General features: G+C 31.7%; 1 protein-coding gene across 1 annotated transcript; it reads left to right on the top strand.

The window, feature by feature from the left end:
• The first annotated feature begins 1,059 nt into the window (after positions 1-1,059).
• On the top strand, positions 1,060-24,636 carry LOC125855526 (receptor-like protein 9DC3). The gene is made up of 2 exons (XM_049535289.1): positions 1,060-2,257; positions 23,606-24,636. Exons 1-2 carry the CDS (start codon positions 1,060-1,062, stop codon positions 24,634-24,636), a joined length of 2,229 nt encoding a protein of 742 aa, XP_049391246.1.
• Positions 24,637-25,139: the final 503 nt, after the last annotated feature.

The following is a 25,139-nucleotide window of genomic DNA, read 5'->3' on the forward strand; positions in this document are numbered from 1 at the left end:
AAAAAGAGCAAAAAATATAATATCTAGTCTAGATAAATATGGGTTGCTTTGGACATAGAGAAGAAATTCAAAAATGATAGAAGTCAAAGAAATTGAAAGAAAGAAAATGATGCTATAGAAATATCTAGCCTAGGATCAGGATGTCACGTCACTCCCACCTTCCTACGTAAATTCGTCTTGGAAAAATCAATGAAAAGATTGGATCAATATAATGTCTCCATAGTCATATAAAAGTACTAGTAGGGACGCTCATACGTTAAATTCAAGTTAGGTTACTGAATTCTGCTTAGAGGGTTGACTTGATTTGACTGGAATATGTCAAAACAAATTAAAAGTTGGTCCCAAGACTGGAAATTGAGGTTCCCTAAAAAGGGCGAAAATTCAAAGTCATCTCTGTACTGCTTTTAATGCTTGTTTGGTACTCCCTCCGTCCCTATTTACTTGTCCATATTTCCTTTTTTGGTTGTCTCTATTTAGTTGTCCATTTTGACAAATCAAGAAAGGATAACAAATTTTTTCCTATTATACCCTTATTTACACTTCTTGAAAATTGTAAAAGTGTATGTTGTTTCCCTCCAATTTATTTCACTTTAATTCAAATAAGTGGTTGTAATTTTGAAGTGAAAAGTTGTCATAAGGGTAAAATTGTAACTTCACTGTGCTAATCATTGTTGCCTTAATCTGTGTGCCATTTCTAAAGTGGACAACTAAAAAGGGACGGAGGGAGTAGTTAGTAAAGTAACAAATTATTCATGTATCATTTCTATATAAGTTATTATATAGTAATATTTGATAGTTAGTTAGAAAATAAGTTATTCATATAAAAAACTATTACAATGTTTTGATTTTCAAAAAATGATTTATACTTATAAAGAACATGTTTCGTAATAAAAATTTAACTCAAACCTGATTATAAACAATTTCAAAATTTTATATTTACATTACTTTTAACCGATTTTATGGACCAATGGAATTACATACTGAAATTTTTTCTCTATATAAATGACATAACATGTTTCAATAATTAAATTAGACATAGAAGAGAAATTAAAGAGAGAGATGGAGAGAATAGTATTGTCTCTTATAGTGGTTCTATTTGAAGTGGTTTGTTTTTCATTTGGGAATCCACTTTGCTCTTCTCATGATTCCCTTGCACTTTTACAGTTTAAGCATTCACTTAACGTGACCGACGGCGGCTGTGATAATAATGAAGATTGCCCTAAGACGGCATCTTGGAATAGTACTAGTATGGATTGTTGTAGGTGGGGTGGAGTTACCTGCAATAACTTCACTGGCCAAGTCATTGGTTTGGACCTCAGTTATAGCAGACTTGAAGGAGCTATACATCCTAATAGTAGCCTTTTCCAGCTTCGTCATCTTCAAACACTTGATCTTTCAGACAATCATTTAGAGGGTGAAATTCCTGATGTTTTTTCCAACTTGCAAATGCTTACACACTTTAGACTAGCCGACAACAATTTCACTGGTCCATTCCCGTCTTCTCTCATGAACTTGACAAAACTTCAAGTTTTAAGTTTGAGAAGCAATTCACTCAGTGGTCCACTTCCCGAGTTTAAGACTAATTCTCTACAAACACTTGATTTGTCTCGTAATCAATTCTCTGCCATACCTCAATCGCTTAGACATCTTTTCAACCTGACTCATGTCATTCTAGGACACAATAAGTTGAGCGGGGAGATTAGAGCAGAAATGTTTGCAAGCATGACAAACCTCACCATTCTTGATCTTTCTTCTAGTGGCTTATCATGGAGTAGCAATATCAACACCACTTTTCCCCTTCTTCGTTCTTTACGTTTAGGCTCTTGTCGTGTGAAAGATTTCCCAGATTTCATATTGAACTCTAACAAGTTATCGATTTTGGATCTCTCGGAGAATGAAATTCATGGGCAGTTCCCTAAATGGTTTGGGGGTTTGGGTGCATTGCAATTCCTTAATGTCTCTCACAACTTCCTTACAAGCTTAGAACATATACCTTTGGAGACAATGATGGTACTTGATCTTCAATCAAATTCACTCAGAGGACCTTTGCCATCTCCCTTTTGCCCATCAAATACACTTTCTGTCATAAATCTGTCTTACAATAATTTGAGTGCTGAAATTCCCAATTGCTTGCTTACTTTTTCCTGGCTCAGGGTCTTAGACTTACAAGCTAATAACTTCCATGGACCCATCCCAAACAAATTCCCAAAGAATAGTCTCCTAAGTCATATTAATTTGAGCAAAAATCAATTGGAAGGTCCCATCCCAACATCGCTACTCAACTGTACAGCCTTACAAGTCCTTGATTTGGGAAACAACAAAATTGGTGATACATTTCCCACCTGGCTGGAGATGTTGCAAGAGTTAGAGCTTCTTATACTGAAATCTAACAGATTTTATGACCCATCGTTGCTTTAAAACAGAATCGCCATTTCCAAATATGAAGATCTTTGACCTTTCCGACAATTCATTTACAGGCTCATTACTTCTAAAAGGTTTCAAAGCTATGATGAACATGGATGCACGCAAATCAGGATTGGAGTATCATGAGGAACCTTTAGATTTCGTAGTTTATGGAGATGAGGTTTCGTATAGTGGATTGTATGTGGAATCGGTGATATTGGTGATGAAAAATCAAGAGATTAAATTCAACAAGATCTTGAAGATTTTCACAACAATTGATTTGTCAAGGAACAAGTTTGAAGGAGAAATCCCTAAGTTCATTGGGAATTTGAATTCACTTCTGCTGCTGAATTTATCCCACAACAACCTCACAGGACACATTCCTATCGAAATGAGGAACATGAGAACTCTTGAAGCTTTGGACCTTTCATTTAACCAGCTTACCGGCAAAATTCCAGTGGAATTGGCAAGTCTCACATTTCTTGCGGTCCTAAATCTGTCACACAACCATCTTGTTGGACCTATTCCTCAGAGTAATCAGTTCAATACATTTCCAAATGATTCCTATTTAGGAAACTCTGAATTGTGTGGATTACCACTGTCAAATGAATGTGGGAAGAATAAAAGTGCATCAGTACCAGTTGAACAGGAAGAAGATGAACCTAGTTTTCTTAGCGAAATGACTTGGCAGTCTGTGCTAATTGGTTATGGCTGTGGCTTGACTTTTGGTTTTGGCATAGTGTATCTCATATACCTCTTTGAAAGGCCAAGATGGTTCATAGACTCTTTTGAAACTATCACTCATGAAATGATATACATAGTACAGAGGGCACGTAAAAGGCGCAGGAGGAATTTTCACAGAAGAAGACACTGAAAATCTGTGAGGTAATAATTAATTCATTATTTTCTTGTCTGCATAATCAAATATACATTTTATTAGCAATACTTAAGGTCATGAAAACTACAACATAATCCATTTATATTAATGGGAATTGGAAACTTTGTTTATTGTACAAGCTCTAGTCCCAAAAGAGTTTCTTAGATATTCAATACTTTAAAACTTTATTTGTTTGTTTTTTTTTTCCAATAAAAAATCAAGGAAGTGCACACAATATCCTAATGTAAACTCATTGTTTATCATTGCTATTCAGATGACAATCAGAAAGTATGAAGCAAGAGAGAGGTCGGAGTATGCCACTAGAGCATGGGCTTGGGAAAATAGTGATTTTATAATTTTAAAATAATGCAGAATGTTGTTTTTAGTATACTAGTTTCTGGACATGTGCGTTGTGCGTGTGTCCGATGCAATATTTTATGAATTTGTTAGGATGATTAAAATTCAACGAAAATATGTGTGTAATGAGTATTAAAATGCAAAAATCTCAAATAAATGTTGTGACAATTTTTTTTTATTTTTTTATAGAAAATTAAATTAATGAAGACTAATAGAGAGAAAATATAAAAAATAAATATAGAAGAAAAAAATAACATACACATCCTTCTTAAGACTTCAATCATAACAATATATAAATGAAAAAAGAAATACAAAATCGGTACATATTTTTCTAAGTTTTTGTCGACACCTTCTCTTGTATCCAATCAAAATTCAAAAGTCTCCTCCATTTGAGTCAAATTAAAGCATGAATTAAATAGAAAAATTACTTCATTTTCGTAAAGTAATATATAATCAGACTAAGGTAGATATATAATATACTTTAGATGTTGGTGGCTTCTGTACTTTAACTATAAAATGAAAAGGATAATCTTGTATGTATAGGGGTAAAAATGATATTTCAACTTTCTAACATTTTTTTTTGTAATATATATATTTAGTAATATATGATTGTAATTGTTTGTCAAGTATTTAACATACCTCTGGCAAGATATGTATTGTATATCTCTAACCCTATACTCTATTTTACTCTCCAAATATAGAGTTCTCTATTTTTTCAAACAACTAACTCCAATCCAATTCTCTATTTTACTGTCTAAAAAAAAAAAAAATTTCTCTCTCCTTAATATTATATTATTATTTCAATTTTATTTTTATTTCTTTTTCATAGTATAAATCCTTTATTTTTCCCAATAATTATTTTATATAATTTTCATGTGATATAAAATTTTATTTTTTAATTTTTTTTATTTAATATAAAATTGTATTTTATTATAAATTTTTAAATAACATAAATTGCAAGAAAATATTAAATAATATACAAATTAATGGACAAATTCAAATAAAGGTGAAATACAATTACATAAACATTACATAAACACTCAATTTTCGAAATTACTACGTTACTCCCATAAATGTTCTATTAATGAATACATTACGGAGTTCAAAATGCACATTTTTGTCCTTATTTTTTTTATGTCTTACCATCTCCAACCCACCTCTATTTTACTCTCCATTCTCTATATTTGGAGAGTAAAATAGAGAATGGGCACTCCAACCCACCTCCATATCACTCTCTATTCTTTATATTTAGAGAGGTGAATAGTAGTTCTCCAAATTTGGAGAACTACTATTCACACTCTCTATTTTACTTTTTAAATATTTTATTATTATTTTTATTACTTTCTAATTAACATATTATTTTACATATAATGTCATCAATTAAATATCTAATATTCACAATTCTTTTTAAATATAATATAATATTTTAAAAAATATATTATTTAATATATACTACTTTTATTTCAAATTAATAGTATTTTAAAATTTTTTCTAATTTTCATCAATAATAATTTTTTTAATTAATTTTCATTATAAAAAATACACAAAATTAAAATTGTAAGATGAAAAATTTAATTTAAATACAAGATAACAATACAATACATAACACAATAATTTAAATACAAGATAAAATACAATACATATAATAATTAATTTGCGATGAAACAATAATCATGTCGAAAAGATGTGAACGTGCATTCGGAGTTTTGCAATTATTGCAGGATCGTCACGTTTTTTGAGAAAGGAAGTGCTACATGATATATAGACTACATGTTTTATACTGCACAACGTGATAATTGAGTATGAACGTGATCTTAACACACCAATTCAAGGTGTCGTAGAGGCTCCAACTCCCACGACAAAAATGGTGATAGATGAAAACCTCCGGTTTGAATAATTTTTAGCTAGACATAAAAAAATTAAGGACAAAAATGCTCATTTTGAACTCCGTAATGCATTAATAGAACATTTATGGGAGCAACATAATAATTTAAAAAATTGAGTGTTTATGTAATGTTTATATAATTGTATTTCACTTTTATTTGAATTTGTCCATTAATTTATATATTATATAATATTTTCTTGCAATTTATGGTATTTAAAAATTTAGAATAAAATATAATTTTATATTAAATAAAAAAATTGAAAAATAAAATTTAGTATCACGTGAGAATTATATAAAGTAATTATTGGAAAAAAGAAACAAATAATTTATATTATGAAATAAGAAAATAAGAATGAAATAGAAATAATAATATAATATTGAGGAGAGAGAAAAATATTCTTTTTTAGAGAGTAAAATAGAGAATTGGATTGGAGTTAGTTGTCTGAGAAAATAGAGAACTCTATATTTGGAGAGTAAAATAGAGCGTAGGGTTGGAGATGCCCAAGCAACTTATTATTGTCCACTTTGAATGTTAAATTCTATGTTGGTGTGTTTTGTACAACTATTTTTAGCCTAATGTCTTGATGTCGTATCACTCCCACCTTCCTACGTAAATCCGTCCCAGTATAGTTACTTTAAAATTTTCAGCAATATAATCATATCTACATAAACCTCATGTATTCCATGCTAATTATAAATAGTTATTCAGTTTACTTTTCATTCAATAGATTGACTGGATGTCTGAACCAAATTAAAAGTTCTTCGTCCCAAAGCAGTAAAGTGAGGTTCACCACTCAGTGGCAAAAAAGGACGGAGACTCAAAGTCATTTCTGTCCTCCTTTTTTAAAAATCCAATATTCGGTATCTATATGGAAGATCAATTAATTCAAATTCGTGTTGTGTAAGGTCCATTCAGGAGGAAGCGCTTCCTATCAAGGATTTTTTCATATCCGCGGTTCAAACTCAAGATCTCTGATTAAGGAAGAAACATCCTTATCCACTGCACCGCATTCTTAGGTGGTAATTCTATCGTGCTTTTAGAGTTTGTTTGGTAGCTAGTAAAGAAGCAAACTATCCATGTTTATAATTATTACAGTTTTGATTTACAATATTTGATTTTTTTAATCTAAAAATATGATTTATACTCGTAAGTTCTAAAAATTATTAAAATTATTCATAAGTTTGCATTATCATTTTTATAATAAACATGTTACATGATAAAATTTAAAGTCATAGATTATAAGCTGCAACTTGCTTATAAACAGTTTACAATTTTGATATTAACATTACTTTAAACAAGTTCTATGAAATATTACCATTACATACTTAAGAGTCTAATAACAACAAACATATCATCAACTAGTTTTCTTCCGAAGAATTTTAAAAAAAAATTAAACTCACATCGAATTAAGTTTTTGGCGATCTCTTCCGAAGAAAAAAAAAAGGAGCAACAATATAATACATCTATCTTCTAGATGAATAAGAAAAAGATAGGATTGCTTTGGACAGAGAGAAGAAATACAAAAATCATAAAGTCAAAGAAATTGAAAGAAAGAAAATGATGCTATAGAAATTTTTGGCCTAGTGTCGGAATGTCATATCAGTCCCATCTTTCTACGTAAATTTAATTCATCCCTGTATAGTTGGAAAAATCAAAGAAAAAATTGGATCAATATAATGTCTCCATAGTCCTCATGTATGTTTCCTAGTAATTACAAAGTAATCTTCACTTTACTTTTCATTCATTTAATTTGATGATAAAAGTATCAAGTCTAGTAGGGACGGTCATGAAACATATGTTGATACGTAAAATTAAAGTTAGTGAATTTTCTATAGAGGGTTGACTTGGGTAAAATATGTCTAAATCAAATTAAAAGTTGTTCCCAAAGCTGAAAAATTTCTCTAGAAAGGACGAAGACTCAAAGTCATCTCTGTCCTACTTTTTAGGGATCGTATGGTAGCTAGTAAAGAAACAAGTTATTTATGTACTGTTATTAATTTATGTATAAGTTAATAATATTTGATAGATAGTTAGAAAATAAGTTTTTTATATATAGAATTATTATAACATTTGATTTGCAATATTTGATTTCAAAAAAATGATTTATATCCATAAGTTTGTAGTATCATCTTATAATAAACCTGCTTCGTGCTAAAATTAAATTCATAAATTATTAACTCCAACTTGGTTATAAACAGTTTACAATTTTTATTATTTATATTACTTTTAACATATTCTATGGAACAATGCCATTATATACAACACCGTCAAATAACAACAAACACACCATAAATATGAATGTAATACATAAGTCGAGTGAGTCGTGCGTTTCTCATTCTTGTCAAGTTTTGATTAATAAATGATAGGAGTATTTTTTTAGCAACTTTCACATATAGCAAACATAAAAAATATATTTGTATATTATAACTATAGTTTGTATAATTGCGCTCCATAGCAAATTTTATGTTTGCTATGGAGCTTTTGATTTATATAATTCGCTAGAAACATCCAATTTTATACAAATTGTTCAGTTTTGTATAAATTCATTTATACATTGTAATTTGTATAATAAGATCTGTATTTGTATATACACTTTTCTCTCGCTTTATACAAACACAAACGCATTTTATACCGAAATGCATAAAATGGCTAATTGTATACCGAATCAGATGACAAAAAAATGGGATGTTGCTGCGAATTACAATTAAAATAAACTATAGTTATAACATTTAATATAATTTGCTATTTCATACAATTTTCCCCATTTTAAAAATAAAATATAAAAGTTTAGAGTATATTTTAAAAAGTTTCCAAACAACCAGAATTTGGCCCAAAAATAACTAGTTTATGAGGGTTTAGATTTTTGCCAAAAGAAATGACAAGTTATATGGCCAAACACTTTCTGCCAAGTTTCCCCCCATAAATTATTACTCCCTCTGTCTTAAATTATGTGATACATTTCATTTTTTCAGAGTTAAACAATTTAAGTTTGATTGAAAATTAGCTCATGGAATCTTCAATTTGTTTAAAGTGAAATTTATATATTTGTAAACTACGTAAAATGTACTATAAATCACAATAATTAGTAATTCAAAATATTTAAAAAATATATGAAAAGTTTACGATAAAAAATAGATTAATTTGAATTTCAAAAATCGAAAAGTGTCACAGTAGGCCAAATGGGTCCTACATCTAGGCCCTAATTTTTATTTTCTCTTTATAAATGACATAACATTTTTCAATTTGGTATTAGACATAGAAGAGAAATTAAAAAATATTATTATATATATATATATATATATATATATAATTTTATTTTATTTATAGATAAAAATATTATTATAATCTACTTTGTTAATATATTTTTAGTTAGTTTATAGTTTTCAGTGTTTATATATTTTATTTCAAATTTGGACTTGTAAAATTTTGTAAATAATATAATTTTATTTTATTTATAGATAAAAATATTATTATAATCTACTTTCTTAATATATTTTTAGTTAGTTTATACCTTTTAATGTTTATATATTTTATTTCAAATTTGGGCTTGTAAAATTTTGTAAATATTATATATATAATTTTATTTTATTTATAGATAAAAATATTATTTATAATCTGCTTTGTTAATATATTTTTAGTTAGTTTATAGTTTTCCATGTTTATATATTTTATTTCAAATTTGGGCTTGTAAAATTTTGTAAATATTATATATATAATTTTATTTCATTTATAGATAAAATTTTTTTACTTATAATCTACTTTGTTAATATATTTTTAGTTAGTTTATAGCTTTCAATGTTTATATATTTTATTTCAAATTTGGGCTTGTAAAATTTTGTAAATATTATATATATAATTTTATTTCATTTATAGATAAAAATTTTTTTACTTATAATCTACTTTGTTAATATATTTTTAGTTAGTTTATAGCTTTCAATGTTTATATATTTTATTTCAATTTTGGGCTTATAAAATTTTGTAAATATTATATATATAATTTTATTTTATTTATAGATATAATACATTATTTATAATCTACTTTGTTAATATATTTTTAGTTAGTTTATTGTTTTTAATTTTTATTTTTTTTATTTCAAATTTGGGCTTGTAAAATTTTGTAAATATTATATATATAATTTTATTTTATTTATAGATAAAAAAATATTACTTATAATCTACTTTGTTAATATATTTTTAGTTAGTTTATAGTTTTCAATGTTTATATATTTTATTTCAAATTTGGGCTTGCAAAATTTGTAAATATTTTATTTTGTATTAAGATCCGAAGTTACAATTATATTGCTATAGTTTATCAAATTCGAAGTTAACAATTTGCTTTGTAAATATTTCGTTTTGTATTCAGTTTGATTGTATCCTTTAATCTTATTAATTTAACATAATGAACGTTGATTTTTCAAAAAAAATATATTTTGTACTCATGTGAATTTTACCGTATTTACGAAAATTTCTATTCATTTAACATTTCTAAAGTTTAGCTTATCACACAGGTTGGTGAAAATATATTTGATCTCTTTTTCAAACACCGTTAAGTTGTAAAAAACTGAAAAACAAAAAAAAAACAAAAGAACTAACTAAAACCAAAACCGAAAAAACCGACTTTGCATGGTTTGATTTGGTATTTAGATTTAATAAACCGACATAATTGATTTAGGTTTTTTTTAATGAAAAATCAAACCAAACCGACCTATGTACACCCCTACCTAAGGCATCGTCTTGGAACATGAGTACGATTTGTCTTGTAAAAGATTGATCTACTATATATGCTAGATGTGATTAGGAGTGGAACCAGAAACACACGTCACACACTATAGTATAGAGACAAATCTAGAATTTGAAGATTCCACATGCCACTACTTTTATTGTGAACTTACCACTAGTTATATTGGAGATCGAATTAGAGCATACAATTGATCAATTCACTTTGTCTGTGTTAATTCGATTCAATTTATGAAAATTTTGGTTCATAAATAAATACACACATCACTAGACCATAAAATAAGTTTGGCCCGATTCAATGTAATTCTCTTAATCCAAATTTTTATTCAATAAATAAGAAAAAAATTATCATATCATATCATATATTATTAATTAATAAAATCATCATATCATTATATTTTATTGGCCAAAGTCATCTGTAGCCACTCAAAGTTGTCCTCATTATTCATTTAGACACCTCAACTACACCTGGTACCTATTGAACACCTCTACCACCCCAAATTTGAACCATCTAAGCATTTTTTTATCACTTTTCATAAACGGCCAAGGCGCGTGTATTTAAGCTCCCCACGTGTATCCGACGTGTATAGAATAACCATTTAACAACTACCACGTGTATCCGACGTGTATTTGTAAATGTCTTAATTGGGGAAGATTCCTAAATCGTTAAAATTGACAGAACACTTCTCTCTCTCTCTTCGCGATTTTTTCCAAATTGAAGCTCTCCATCTTCGCGATTTCCTCCATATTGAAGTTGGATTCGTCTTGTTCGTGTTACAATCTTGAAGATTTCCTTGTGTAAGTTAGGATTGTTAATGATTTTTACATGCTTTGTTAAATGAATTCCAAAAAGCTAGGGTTTTGTAAAAATATAGGGTTTGTGATTTTTGCGAATATTCTGTCCCTTCTTTACTATTACCCAAAAAATATGCTTTAAAACTTTGTTTTTTAGTTATTGTATGGGTTATATGAGTATATTCCGTTATCTTAAGCTAGGGTTTGTTTGATATTTTGTAGGGCAAACAATTGACCATGGAGGAGAGCCTTATATTTACAAAGATTTACCACGGTGGAATCTTATCTGAGATATCTGTTGTTTTATTAAAAAAAGATATAAAAGGAAAAATGACTGAGTTTTTCGAAAAATCGATTAAACTTATGGTTTAAGAGAAATCGGGTTTCCAAAAGTACAGAGTCGCCACTTAATTTTTTAGTAAAAAAAATCAAGAAAAAACTTAAAGTCTTCAAAAGATTTAAACAGATAAAATCAATTGAAAAAGGGTTCGAGTTCAAATGTACATTCCGAGAAGGTGTTAGGCCCTCGGAATGCCCGCTAACTTGCGGTTGACCGGCGATTTGACTAAAAGTGATTTTTGACTAATCTTAAAATTTTAACTAAGTAAAAGAACTCATTTTATTTTAACTAATTTTTTTGAAAGAAAAAACTTTAATTAAATAAAAGAACTTATTTGCTTTAACTAACTTTTGGAAACTCTAACTTAATAAAATAACTCATTTACTTTAACTAATTATGGAAATTTTAACTAAGTAAAAGCTCATTTATTTTAACCTACTTATTTATTACTATTATTATTCTTTATCATTTTATTTATCTAAAGGGCAATAAACTAGAGGGGAATTTTCTAAAGGGAAAAAAATTTAAGTGTTGAAAAGAATAATATAAATAGAGCTAGGTATGAAATATAAATATTTGATTTGAATATGAAAAAAAAATAAAAAATGAAATGGCTATCCATGAGAATTTAATTAAATTAAACCGTAATCAAATAAAGTGTTAGTTAGTTCAATAACAAAGAAATAATGAGGAGAAGGGAGAGAATGTCAAATTTGGGCCAAAATGGCCCAAATTCAAAACCTGTCCTAAAATTAAAAATGCCCAAAACATGATTTTGGGCCTGCTCAATCAATACTTTTGCTACTGGGCCATTCTTTGGGCCTGCTGAAATTGTCTTTTGGACTCATTTTTTGCCTTGGATATTTTGACTTGTATCTCAATTTTTTCAGCATGTGTTGCGTCTTTGATTTTTGACCTGTTCATCGACTTTCCGCAGGCTAACTCAAGGAAGATGGGGATATGAGGGCCTGATGGCCCATCCGGAACATGAGGGGAAGAAAATAGGAGCCCAAGAGGACTCAGAGACAATCATAACACACAAAAAAAAAAAAAAAACCACATTAGCATACGAGATAAGGGAAATAATAAAAAATGTGATTTTTTTTTTATTCATAACAAACAAACTAAATGATTTAGAACACAAGAAAAGCAATTGCCAATGAACTTTGACAATTTTCCAAATAAACACAAAATTCAGAAAGGAAAAGAAGCACACAATCGACAAGAAGAAATCACATTTTTATTTGAGTTAAGCAACAGAGTAGTACCACTGTCTATCCTACTAGGAAGACACCCCACATCTAATTATTCTAAATGCAATATTAGACAAATATCAGCAAGGTATACTAAATGACATCCCATAATATAGCATGCTTGAAATATAGTGAAATGTACGAAACACTAAAACCCATATGAGTTATTTGCTGTCATTAACTGAATACTTAATAACCTACAGGAAGGCAAGAAGTAAATTAGACAAAATATGCATTTTGTCTAGGAGATATAATAGAACTTAATAATAACACAACTTCATCAATGGTTTACGAGGCTTCAGCTTTACACACTTACTATAAAGCAAACAAAAATGAAGGGACCTCATTTGTTTCAAAACGGAAGCTATAAATACGACATGCCAAAACCATAGGGAATACATAGGGAGGGGGGCGAATACTCCAAGACACACGATGAGAAGTTAACACCAGCGAAATCGCACTTCAAATGACCTTGAATACTAAACTCCGATAAACTAAAATGGAGAATAAAATAAGAAGCTCGAATTTTATACCGATTCGACTTGCAAATATGAGCATTAGGACAAAAGAAAATGCCAATAAAACATGTAGGCGATAAGACAGTGATCTTAACAGAGGATTTGAGCTAATCACATGCTTGAGGAGTACTTCTAATATTTCTGTGAATCAGTGGCATAAATACGGAATTATGTTTACAACAATGGGAACCAATCGCAATAATGAACATCCAGGCGGGCGACAAACATGATAAATAACAAAAATGGACTAACTAGGTGATGAGGGTGCAATATTCAAGATTATGTAGACAAAATTTTTAACTAAAAAAGGGTCGACATCGATTCCACCTAATTTCATCATGAGAACAACCAAATGTAATTAACACCACATGAACAGGAAGCAACACTTCACATCGAAATGGTCGAAACAACAGAACAACATAACCAACTAAACAAACAAATACAGATCTAAATTAAGACATAGACTGTGAGAGGAGGGAAGCCGTATACCTTTAGCGAGGCAGCAAACTGAGCCAAAAACGAGCTAGCCACAAGACGATTCCACCGCCAAAACGAGATTACGAGGACTCCTAAGGACGGGCAAAGAAACCACACTATAGTCGCACTAATTTCTCTTCTATCTCGAATGTGTTTTGGTTTGTATTTTTATTGTTTTTCGCTCAAAGTAGCTCTATGATTTTGCTCTACGAATCCAACCAAAAAATCTGTCTTTCAAAATTTTTCCCCAAAATTTTCGGCCCCCTTTCACAGTGGAGAAGATGAAGTATTTATAAGGGAGAAATTAGGGTTCCAAATGGGGGGAAATGGATCCTAAATCGGACAAAAAGAGCTCAAATTCAAATTCAAACTTCAAAATTTCTTTCACCAAATTAGGCGAACACCTTTTTCTTGCAATTTTCACCCCATTCCGGAAGAGGAAAGGGGGGAAAACGCGTGTGTCTTCCTCTGCTGCCTGCTGCTGTACGAGCTCTGGGTTTCTTGTCGTTGTTCGCTGGAGGAGAAAGACGTTGGGGTCATCTGGTGTATGTATTGTTGTGTTGAGTTGTTTGGGATGTGTTTGGTGGGCTTTTTGGGTCGGCTGGGAATAAGGGAATATTAGTGGGCTGTTGGGATGAAAAGGAATTGGAAATGTGGGCTGGACAGGTTGGGTAGGTGGACTGCTGGTAGGAAAATCTAAGTGGATGACCAACTTAGTCTTTTTTATATAGCCAAATGAATTATGATTTGACCAAATTGAATTTTCCTAGTAAATTTGGTTAAGACTTAAATATGATGAATTAATATAATTAATTAATGAGCTTCTTAATGTTAACAAAATAAAAATAACTAACTTAATTATAAACTAATTAACTCAAAATATAAGCTATTAATCGATTAAACTAGATTACCAAATATTTAAACAAAACTAAAATCTTTTTGGGACGATTTTCGAACATTCATAAAATATACTAATTAGCCCATAATTAGATAGTAATTAACTTAATTATAAACTAATTAACTCGAAATATAGGCTATTAATTAATTTAAACCAAATAGCCAAATATTCAAATAAAACTAAAAATCCTTTTGAGACAATTTTCGAACATTCATAAAATATACTAATTAGACACATAATTATATAAATATTATATTTATTAAAATTTATAAAAATGACAAAACTACTTAAAATGACTTGAAAATTATTTTGAGTTTTATAAAGCCAATTATTCAAATCATTTAGAATTTAGGAAGCTCGATGATTAATTTATATTGGGGAGGGTCAAAATTGGGTGTCAACATCTGTCCCTACTTATGTTGGAAACTGTGTGTCTGCACTCAGGTATATTATTAAGGACCACTTTTCCATTTTGGAACTACTGTATTATACTAAAGAATTAGGGTATGAAACTGTTGGAGGCTTTTATGTGAAGGATTTATTGAATAAAAAATGGGTCCTAATTACAACTGACCAACATCTCCTACACCTAATTAAAGACTTAAAACATGAGGACACTTTTGAAGTATTTGTCTGTCATGTATTAGATGAACCCTTACTTGACACTAAGGGACCTAGAGGCTATCTAACTAATGTTGGTGGTGAAGGTGTTGATGTTGACCTTGGTGAAGAGGGTGAGGCTGTTAACTTAGGTGGAGAAGGTGAGGCTGTTGACCTAAGTGGAGAAAGTGAGGCTGTTAACCTTGGTGGTGAGGGTGTTGATGTTAACATTGGTGAAGAGGGTGTGGATGATAACCTAGGTAGAGATGGTGTGGATGATAACCTAGGTGGAGAAGGTGAATCTGATTTCTTGAGTAGTGATTCAGATCTAGATATACCTTCAGAAGATGGTTCAGATATTGATGAGGAGTTGAGAGCTTTTAGACAAGAGAGAAGAAACAAAAAACAGAGAAAAAAGGCTATTGAATTTGAAGAAATACCAGTTGGAGAGGCTGGTGGTATAGATAGAGGCTTTGAGGATATTGGAAAAAATAAAACTGACAAATATGCAGGAAAATTAGGTGGAGATGAGGATTATATTGATAGCTCAGACTGTTGGAGTGATGATAGTGATGAACAACTAGATGTAGATGTTGTTAGGGGAGTAGATATACCTACTAGAAGAAGAAGCAAAAAAGTTAGGTATGATGAAGATTGTGAAGTTTCAATATTTGAGCTTGGAATGGTCTTTGAGGGTGCAAATCAGTTCAGGAAAGCAGTGGCAGATTATGCTGTAGAGTACAAGAGGCAGATAAAGTTAAGACCTAATGAAAAACATAGAGTGAGGGTGAAGTGCAAAAATGCTAACTGTAAGTGGTTGTTATATGCTTCCATTCACAGGGACTCAGGTGATTTGGGAAAGTTTAAGGACAGAATTGTATCTCAACCATACATAAGGATTTGGGAAATTCAAGATTTGGTTAGAAAGACATTGGGTCTTTATGTTGGTAAGACTCTTTGTTACAGGGCTAAACAGAGGATTATGAAGGAAAACATGGGTGATTGGAAAGTGGAATTTGCCAGATTATGTGACTATGCAGATATGATCAAACAAACCAATCCTGGAAGCTCTTGTTGGGTAAAAATTGATAAGGAAACTGAACCAGGAAAGAACCTTTTTGCGTATTTTTATGTGTGCTTTCATGCATTTAAGCAAGGATGGTTGGAGGGGTGTAGGAATATAATTGGATTTGATGGTTGTTTTCTTAAGGGAGCTTGTAAAGGTGAGCTATTAGTTGCTGTTGGAAAGAATGGGAACAATCAAATGTATCCCATTGCCTGGGCAGTTGTGGATACAGAAACAAAACATAGTTGGAGCTGGTTCATAAGGTATTTAATTGCTGATCTAAACTTGGGAACTGGTGAAGGTTTGACTGTAATGTCAGATATGCAAAAGGTATTGATTATACAATTTTTTATATTTTAGTTTTAATTTGATCTTTACTTCTTCAATTACTTATTTTGTACATATTTTTTGTTAGGGACTTATTCCTGTCTTGTCAGAGTTGTTACCAAATGCTGAGAAAAGGATGTGTGCTAGACATATATGGAGTAACTGGCATGTGAACTGGAAAGGAGAAGAAAGAAGGAAACAGTTTTGGAGATGCTCAAAGGCCTCCTTTGAAGTCAAGTTTGGAGAAGAAGTTCATGCAATGTCCAAGCTAGGTAAGAAGGAAATAACAGAGGACTTGCTACATTATGATCCCAGAAATTGGTCTAGGGCCTTTTTCCAAACTCACTCCAAGTGTGATGTTGTAGAAAATAACATGTGTGAGACTTTCAATTCTTGGATCTTAGCTGCTAGACATAAATCAATTATTACCATGTTAGAGGATATTAGGCATAAAATGATGAACAGACATATAGACATGATCAAATTTGTTGAAACATGGATATCAGACATTGCACCTATGGCAAGGGCAATACTAGAAAGAAACAAGGAGTATTCAAATAATTGTAATGTTCAATGGAATGGGTTGAATGGTTTTGAGATTAGTGAGGGGGAATATTCATTTGTTGTTGACTTGGAGAAGAAACATTGTGACTGTAGGTTGTGGATGTTGAGAGGTATTCCTTGCCCTCATGCTATTTGTGCTTATTATTACTTGAATCAAGATCCTGATCAACATGTAGAGCACTGGTATAAGAAGGAAACATTTCTCAAGGCTTACATCCATTTTATCCAACCTATTCCCAATATGAGGATGTGGCCTGAAACTACAAATCCATCAATAGAGCCTCCAAAACCAAGAAAAATGCCAGGCAGACCTGGCAAGAAGAGAAGAAAGAGTAAGGATGAGCCAAAAAAATGGGGGAAACTTTCAAGAAAAGGAGTAAAGATGACATGTACCATATGCAAGAAAACTGATCATAACAAAGCTGTGTGTGCAAGAGTAAGTAATACTTCATATTCACATTTGTAAATTGCTTAAAAGTTTATATATATTATAATCATATATTTTATTTTGTGGTGACATAGTATACGAGGGGGAGCACTTCTCAACCTACAAGTCAAGGAAATTCAAGCCAACAAAGTTATTCTCAAACAGGAGTAAGATTTGATTTACATATTCATTTGCATTAATTTTCATTGTATAAGTTATTCATATCTCCTTATTTTTGTTCAATAGGTTAGAACACAATCAAGTCAACAAAGTTCTGTTTGTGCTGATACCACTGCTGTGCCAAGAACTACTCAAACAACAGTAAGATTAGATTTAATAATTCATTTACATTTTCTGATTGATCTACAAGTTATTCATATATCCTTATTTATGCTATATAGTCTACAATGGGAGGTCCATCGCATTCTACTTTCAGAACCACATATGCAACTACACAATCAAGTCAACCAAGTTCTATTTGTGCTGACACAGAATCTGTGCCAAGACGTCCTCAAAATAGGGTTCAAGTTGGGACTGGAAGAGGATTGGGAAGAAAAAAAGCTAATGTAAGAGGGACCCCAATTGTTACTGAAAGTGATAGTTCTTCTAGTCAACTGCCACCTTTATCAGATCACAAAAGACCGTACAATTCTGCCTCATTTGCTGCTGCTACTGGAGGTAACAGAAGGCCTGCAACTGGTTTTGGTGTTTACTCTAATCCTACAACTGGAGCCCAAGTATTTAATGTATGTTTACTCTGTTTTGGTGTATATTCTGATAGCTATATTATGATCTTACTTTATCTTACACTTTCTTTCTTATATTACAGCCTGGTACATCAAGTGAGAAGATTCTACATGGGCCAACAAAATTGAAGAGTGCTTCACCAACCAATAGAGACACTGGCTTTAAACCTCGTGGCCTAAAATGGAAGGGAAAAGATGCAGTCAGCACCTCACAGTTGCAACAAATGAAAGCAAACAGGAAAAACTAAAAGTAGTTCATTTGGAAAGTTGTTATGATTTTGGCCCATGTTAAAAGGGTCTTCAACAAGCTACTCTTTAGTTTATTTTGAACACTCGTGTGATGTATTTTTGAACCATGCCTTTGTGTTAGCAAGACTATGTATTTTTGAACCATGCAAGACAATGGTTGTTTATTACCTCTCAATGCATTTTTGTTATGTATTTTTCAACCATGACTTTGTGTTATGTATTTTCCAGCCATGTATTTGTGTTATTAGCTCAGTTTTTGAACAACAATTACACAGGGCAAGTCGATCCCAGAACTAATTTCAGAACACAGGGCAAGTTAGAACACAGGGCAAGTTAACAAACAGAGGCAAGTTATAAAACAGAGGCAAGTTATAAAAGAGAAACTGATCAATTCACACTAGAAGTTACAAAAGAGACACTGATCAATTCACATTCAAACTTCCAATTTGATATAAAATATGAACTTAACAGACCAATTAAGTACAACACTAATTACGTGAAATAGCTTCCTAACTACTGCAAAACTAAACAATTAAGTACTACAATTTTGAACTACACAATATTAAAGAACCATTTTATAGTTAGCAGACAAAGAAAAACAATCACAACTCGGTTAAATTTGACATTTTCCCAATCCCTTTGGAGTTTAACTTCCTTGAGCTTCTTGTTCAATACCATCATCTTCTCTTCATTTTCATTCAATTGAAATTTCAAAGAATCCCTTTCTTCTTCAAGCTCTTTCACTTTTCTCTTTAGTCGATCAATCGGATTATGACCATCTATGAATCTATTCATTAAGGATGATTCATCAACATTTTCAAGTGACGGATCAATCCATCTAAAATAGCCACATCCACCATTTTCCTACAAACCACATAACAGTAATAAATATACAAAAATGTTGATTTTTCAAATAATACAATAACAATAGTCTTTGTTCAAATAACTACAAACCTTTGATGCTTTGCATCCAAAAAATCGACAACCTGGGTTCAATGGAGTCCTCGAAGTTTTCAGTCGACAATAATAACCACACTTACATACATCGACTTCCTCGATATTCACTGAACTTTGTGACATTTGATAAAACACAACTGATTTAGAAGAGAGAAACGTTGGATATTTAGAGGAAGAAGAGAGAATTGGGGATTAGGGTTCTAAAATGTATTTGGGGGAAGAAGAAGATTTTAACGTTAAAATATCCAAGTTAACGTTGGATGTCTTAAATGCAGGGTAAAAAATGGGAGAAAAAACAATTCACGCGCCTGATTTGCGTGAATCACAAACGATTTGCCATGTAGGCAAAAAATGCTTAGATGGTTCAAATCTGGGGTGGTAGAGGTGTTCAATAGGTACTAGGTGTAGTTGAGGTGTCTAAATGAATAATGAGGACAACTTTGAGTGGCTACAGATGACTTTGGCCTATTTTATTTTTCCCTTATCTTATATTTGAAAAAATACCTAAAATAAAATGCATGTTGCAAGTTGTATGGTGAACTTAAGACCCCTAATTATATTATTCAATTTATCATTAAGTTATTATGATTAAGAAGACAAAAAGACCCCTAATTATATTATTCAATTTATTATCAAGAAATTATTGTTAAGAAGATGAAAAGACGCTTAATTATATTATTCAACTTATTATTATCAAGAAGACAAAAGGACCTTAACTATATTATTCACGTATTTGTTGCTCGGTGGTAAATATGTGTCCACTTTTTCGAGTTTATTTTCTAAAGTAGTAATAAATTATAATACACAGTGAAAGTTCAAATTTCAGATGATGTCTTTGTATTATAACCACAAATATTTTCTGAAGTAACATAGCTTTTAAAATACTTTTTTTTTTCTTGCTATACAAAATTTATAATAAAAATTGAAAACAAACGTGTAGTGCACATTCACCAAAAGTAGTTTTTAAGTAGGCAGTTACACCTCTTGAAATTAAACTTAATGTACTTAAATTATAGTAACAAGCAATTTTCCACTAATTGATAAGAGCCAAAACAACTTAAATATCAACAACACAAGTAAAGATTAGATGGATAGAAGGGAAAAAATAATAATTAAACTTGCATACAATTTTGGCCATCTTTTTCAAAGGAGCAAAAATATATTATCTAGATAAATAAGAAAAAGATGGGGTAGCTTTGGACGGAGAGAGAAAATACAAAAATAATGAAGTCAAAGAAAGAAAATGATGCTATAAATCTTTTTTTAGCCTTATGTTCGGATGTCGTATCACCCCACCTTCCGGGGTGTAGTTATTTGGAAAAATCAATCTAAAAATTCGAGCAATATAATGTCCATAGCCCTTACATGTGTTTCATGCTAATTACGTACAATTAGTCATCACTTTACTTTTCACGAAACACATGTTGATACGTAAAAAGTGTGTGAATTCTCTATAGAGGATTGGCTTGACTGGACCAAATTAAAAGTAATTGGTTCCAAACCTGGACTGTGAGGTTCCCTACGTCAGTGCCAAAAGAGAACGAATTCTTTTTTCTTTTCATCCAGACTCTCTAATAGTATCTGTTTTGGAGCCCGGCTAATTTAGATCTGTGTTGTGTAGGAATTCATTCATTTGGGGAGAAGCGCTTTCTATCAAAGATCCTCTCGTTAGGGAAGGAACAACCCTATCCACTGCATCACATCCTTTGGTGGTTGTAGGGGTGGCAAATGATTGGATTGGATCGGATTTGGATGGATTGAATATGGTTTGAGCAAAAATGGTTTGGATTACAATCCACCCAAATAAAATATGGGCAAATATGGATTTGGTCAAATATGATTTGGGTAAAATGGTTCTAACCCATTTGAAAAAAATTATTAGTCCCTCTGTCTTAATTTATGTGATACATTTCATTTTTTCAGAGTCAAACAATTTAAGTTTGATTGAAAATTAGCTCATGGAATCTTCAATTTGTTTAAAGTAAAATTTACATATTTGTAAACTACGTAAAATATACTATAAATCACAATAATTAGTAATTCAAAATATTTAAAAGATATATGAAAAATTTATGATAAAAAATAAATTTATTTGAATCTCGAAAATCAAAAAGTGTCACAGTAGGCCAAATGGGTCCTACATCTAGGCCCTAATTTTTATTTTCTCTTTATAAATGACATAACATTTTTCAATTTTGTGTTAGACATAGAAGAGAAATTAAAGAGAGATGGAGAGAATACTATTGTCTCTTATAATTCTACAATTTGTGTATGCAGTTGAAGTGGTTTGTTTTTCATTTGGTGATCCACTTTGCTCTTCTCATGATTCCCTTGCACTTTTACAGTTTAAGCATTCACTTAACGCGACAGGCGACCATCAATATAATTGCCCAAATTATTTTTATGATAAGACGACGTCTTGGAATATGACTAGTATGGATTGTTGTAGGTGGGATGGAATTACCTGCGATGGCTTCACTGGTCATGTCATTGGTTTGGACTTGAGTTGCAGCAGACTTGAAGGAACTATACATCCTAATAGTAGCCTTTTCCAACTTCGTCATCTTCAAACACTCGATCTTTCCGGTAATGACTTTTCAGGTTCTCAATTTCCACAGGGGATTGGTCAGTTGGTCAGTTTAACGCATCTCAATCTTTCTTACAGTAGTTTCGAAGGGAGGATTCCATTAGGCATCTCACACTTGTCCAATTTGGTTTCCCTTGATCTATCTGATAACCATTATCCCTCTATCCAGTTCAGTCAGGACGTATTCAATATGCTCTTTCAAAACTTAACCAAGTTAGAGTTACTTTCTCTTTCTCATCTAAACATCTCATCCAGCATACCCATGAATGTATCATTCTCTTCTTCTTTGAGATATCTAAATCTTGAAGACACTTACTTGCAAGGAGACTTGCCAAAAAACATTTTCCTCCTGCCCAATCTGGAAACTCTCAGATTGCCAAGAAATTTTGATCTCACTGTTTCGTTACCTAAGTTTAACTGGCGCAGTAGTACTCATTCACTAAGGGAGTTAGATCTCTCTTTTAATAATGTTTCTGGAGGGATACCCAATTCATTCGGAAATACTTTCAAAGCCTTAAAGATTCTACGACTTTCTGGGTGCAACCTTGCTGGACCATTTCCAGAATTCATTGGGAACCTTTCACAGATCACCCAACTAGATCTTTCACAAAACAATTTGGATGGCAAAATTCCAGAATTCATTGGGAACCTTTCACAAATCACCCACCTACATCTTTCAGACAACTATTTGGATGGCAAAATTCCAGACGTTTTTTCCAACTTGCAAATGCTTACATCCTTGTCACTGCAGAACAACAACTTCACTGGCCGGTTCCCATCTTTTCTTGTGGATTTGACAAACCTTCAAGTTTTAAGGTTGAGAAACAATTCACTCAGTGGTACACTTCCCGAGTTTGAGATCAACTCTCTAAAAACACTTGATTTGTCTCGTAATCAATTCTCTGGTCCCATACCTCAATCGCTTAGACATCTTCTCAACCTAACTGTTGTCTTTCTTGGACAAAATAAGTTGAGCGGCGAGATTGGAGCAGATATGTTTTCAAGCATGACAAACCTCTCAATTCTTGATCTTTCTGATAGTGGTTTATCATGGAGTGGCAATATCAACACCACTTTTCCCCTTCTTTATTCTTTAGGTTTAGGTTCTTGTCGTGTGAAAGATTTCCCAGATTTCTTATTCAACTCTAAGAATTTATATATTTTGGATCTCTCGGAGAATGAAATTCACGGGCAGTTACCGAAATGGTTTGGGGGTTTCCGTGGATTGGCAAACCTTAACCTCTCTCACAACTACCTTACAAGCTTAGACCATCTACCTTGGGAGGGAATGGAGGTACTTGATCTTCAATCAAATTCACTCAGAGGACCTTTGCCAACTCCCATTTGCACATCAACTTCACTTTATATAATAAATTTGTCTTACAATAATTTGAGTGCCGAAATTCCTAATTGCTTGTTTACTTTTTCCACGCTCAACATCTTAGACTTACGAGCTAATAACTTCCATGGACCCATCCCAAACAAATTCCAAAAGAACTGTGAGCTAATTCATATTAGTTTGAGCAAAAATCAATTGGAAGGTCCCATCCCAACATCGCTACTCAACTGTACAGCCTTACAAGTCCTTGATTTGGGAAACAACAAAATTCGTGATACATTTCCCACCTGGCTGGAGATGTTGCAAGAGTTAGAGCTTCTTATACTGAAATCTAACAGATTTTATGGACCCATCGTTGCTTTTAAAACAGAATCACCATTTCCAAATATGAAGATCTTTGACCTTTCCGACAATTCATTTACAGGCTCATTACCTATGGTGGTTCAAAAAGGTTTCAAAGCTATGATGAACATGGATGCACACAAATCAGGATTGGAGTATCATGAGGAACCTTTAGATTTCGTAGGTTATGGAGGTGAGGTTTTGTATAGTGGATTGTATGTGGAATCGGTGATATTGGTGATGAAAAATCAAGAGATTAAATTCAACAAGATCTTGAAGATTTTCACAACAATCGATTTGTCAAGGAACAAGTTTGAAGGAGAAATCCCTAAGTTCATTGGGAATTTGAATTCACTTCTGCTGCTGAATTTATCCCACAACAACCTCACAGGACACATTCCTATCGAAATGAGGAACATGAGAACTCTTGAAGCTTTGGACCTTTCATTTAACCAGCTTACCGGCAAAATTCCAGTGGAATTGGCAAGTCTCACATTTCTTGCGGTCCTGAATCTGTCACACAACCATCTTGTTGGACCTATTCCTCAGAGTAATCAGTTCAATACATTTCCAAATGATTTCTATTTAGGAAACTCTGAATTGTGTGGATTTCCACTGTCAAATGAATGTGGGAAGCATAAGAGTGCATCAGTACCAGTTGAACAGGAAGAAGATGAACCAAGTTTTCTTAGCGAAATGACTTGGCAGTCTGTGCTAATTGGTTATGGTTGTGGCTTGACTTTTGGTTTTGACATAGTGTATCTCATATACCTCTTTGAATGGCCAAGATGGTGCATAGACTCTTTTGAAACTATCACTCGTGAAATGATATACATAGTGCTGAGGGGACGTAAAAGGCGCAGGAGGAATTTTCACAGAAGAAGACACTGAAAATCTATGAGGTAATAACTAATTAATAGTCGCGTTAATTCATTATTTTCTTCTATGCATAATCAAACATACATTTTATTAGCAATATTTAAGGTCATGAAAACTACAACATAGTCCATTGATATTAATGGGAATTGGAAACTTTGTTTTTTGTACAAGCTCTAGTCCCAAAAGAGTTTCTTAGATATTCAGTACTTTAAAACTTTATTTGCTTGTTTGTTTTTTTTCAATAAAAAATCAAGGAAGTGTACACAATATCCTAATGTAACTCATTGTTTATCATTGCTATTCAGATGACAATCAGAAAGTATGAAGCAAGAGAGAGGTCGGAGTATGCAACTAGAGCATGGGTTTGGGAAAATAGTGATTTTATAATTTTAAAATAATGCAGATTGTTGTTTTTAGTATACTAGTTTCTGAACATGTGCGTTGTGCGTGTGTCCAATGTAATATTTTATGAATTCGTCAGGATGATTAAAATTCAATGAAAATATGTGTGTAAT

Source organism: Solanum stenotomum, chromosome 1 (assembly GCF_019186545.1).
Source record: "Solanum stenotomum isolate F172 chromosome 1, ASM1918654v1, whole genome shotgun sequence".
NCBI classification, from domain to species: Eukaryota; Viridiplantae; Streptophyta; class Magnoliopsida; order Solanales; family Solanaceae; genus Solanum; species Solanum stenotomum.

What these genes read in the sequence shown, in the direction of transcription:
- LOC125855526 (XM_049535289.1), top strand. Translation starts at nt 1,060, where the DNA reads ATGGAGAGAATAGTATTGTCTCTTATAGTGGTTCTATTTGAAGTGGTT. An exon ending in GAGCAAAAATCAATTGGAAG is followed by an intron (nt 2,258 to 23,605) that starts GTCCCATCCCAA and finishes ATCAATTGGAAG; the next exon opens with GTCCCATCCCAACATCGCTA.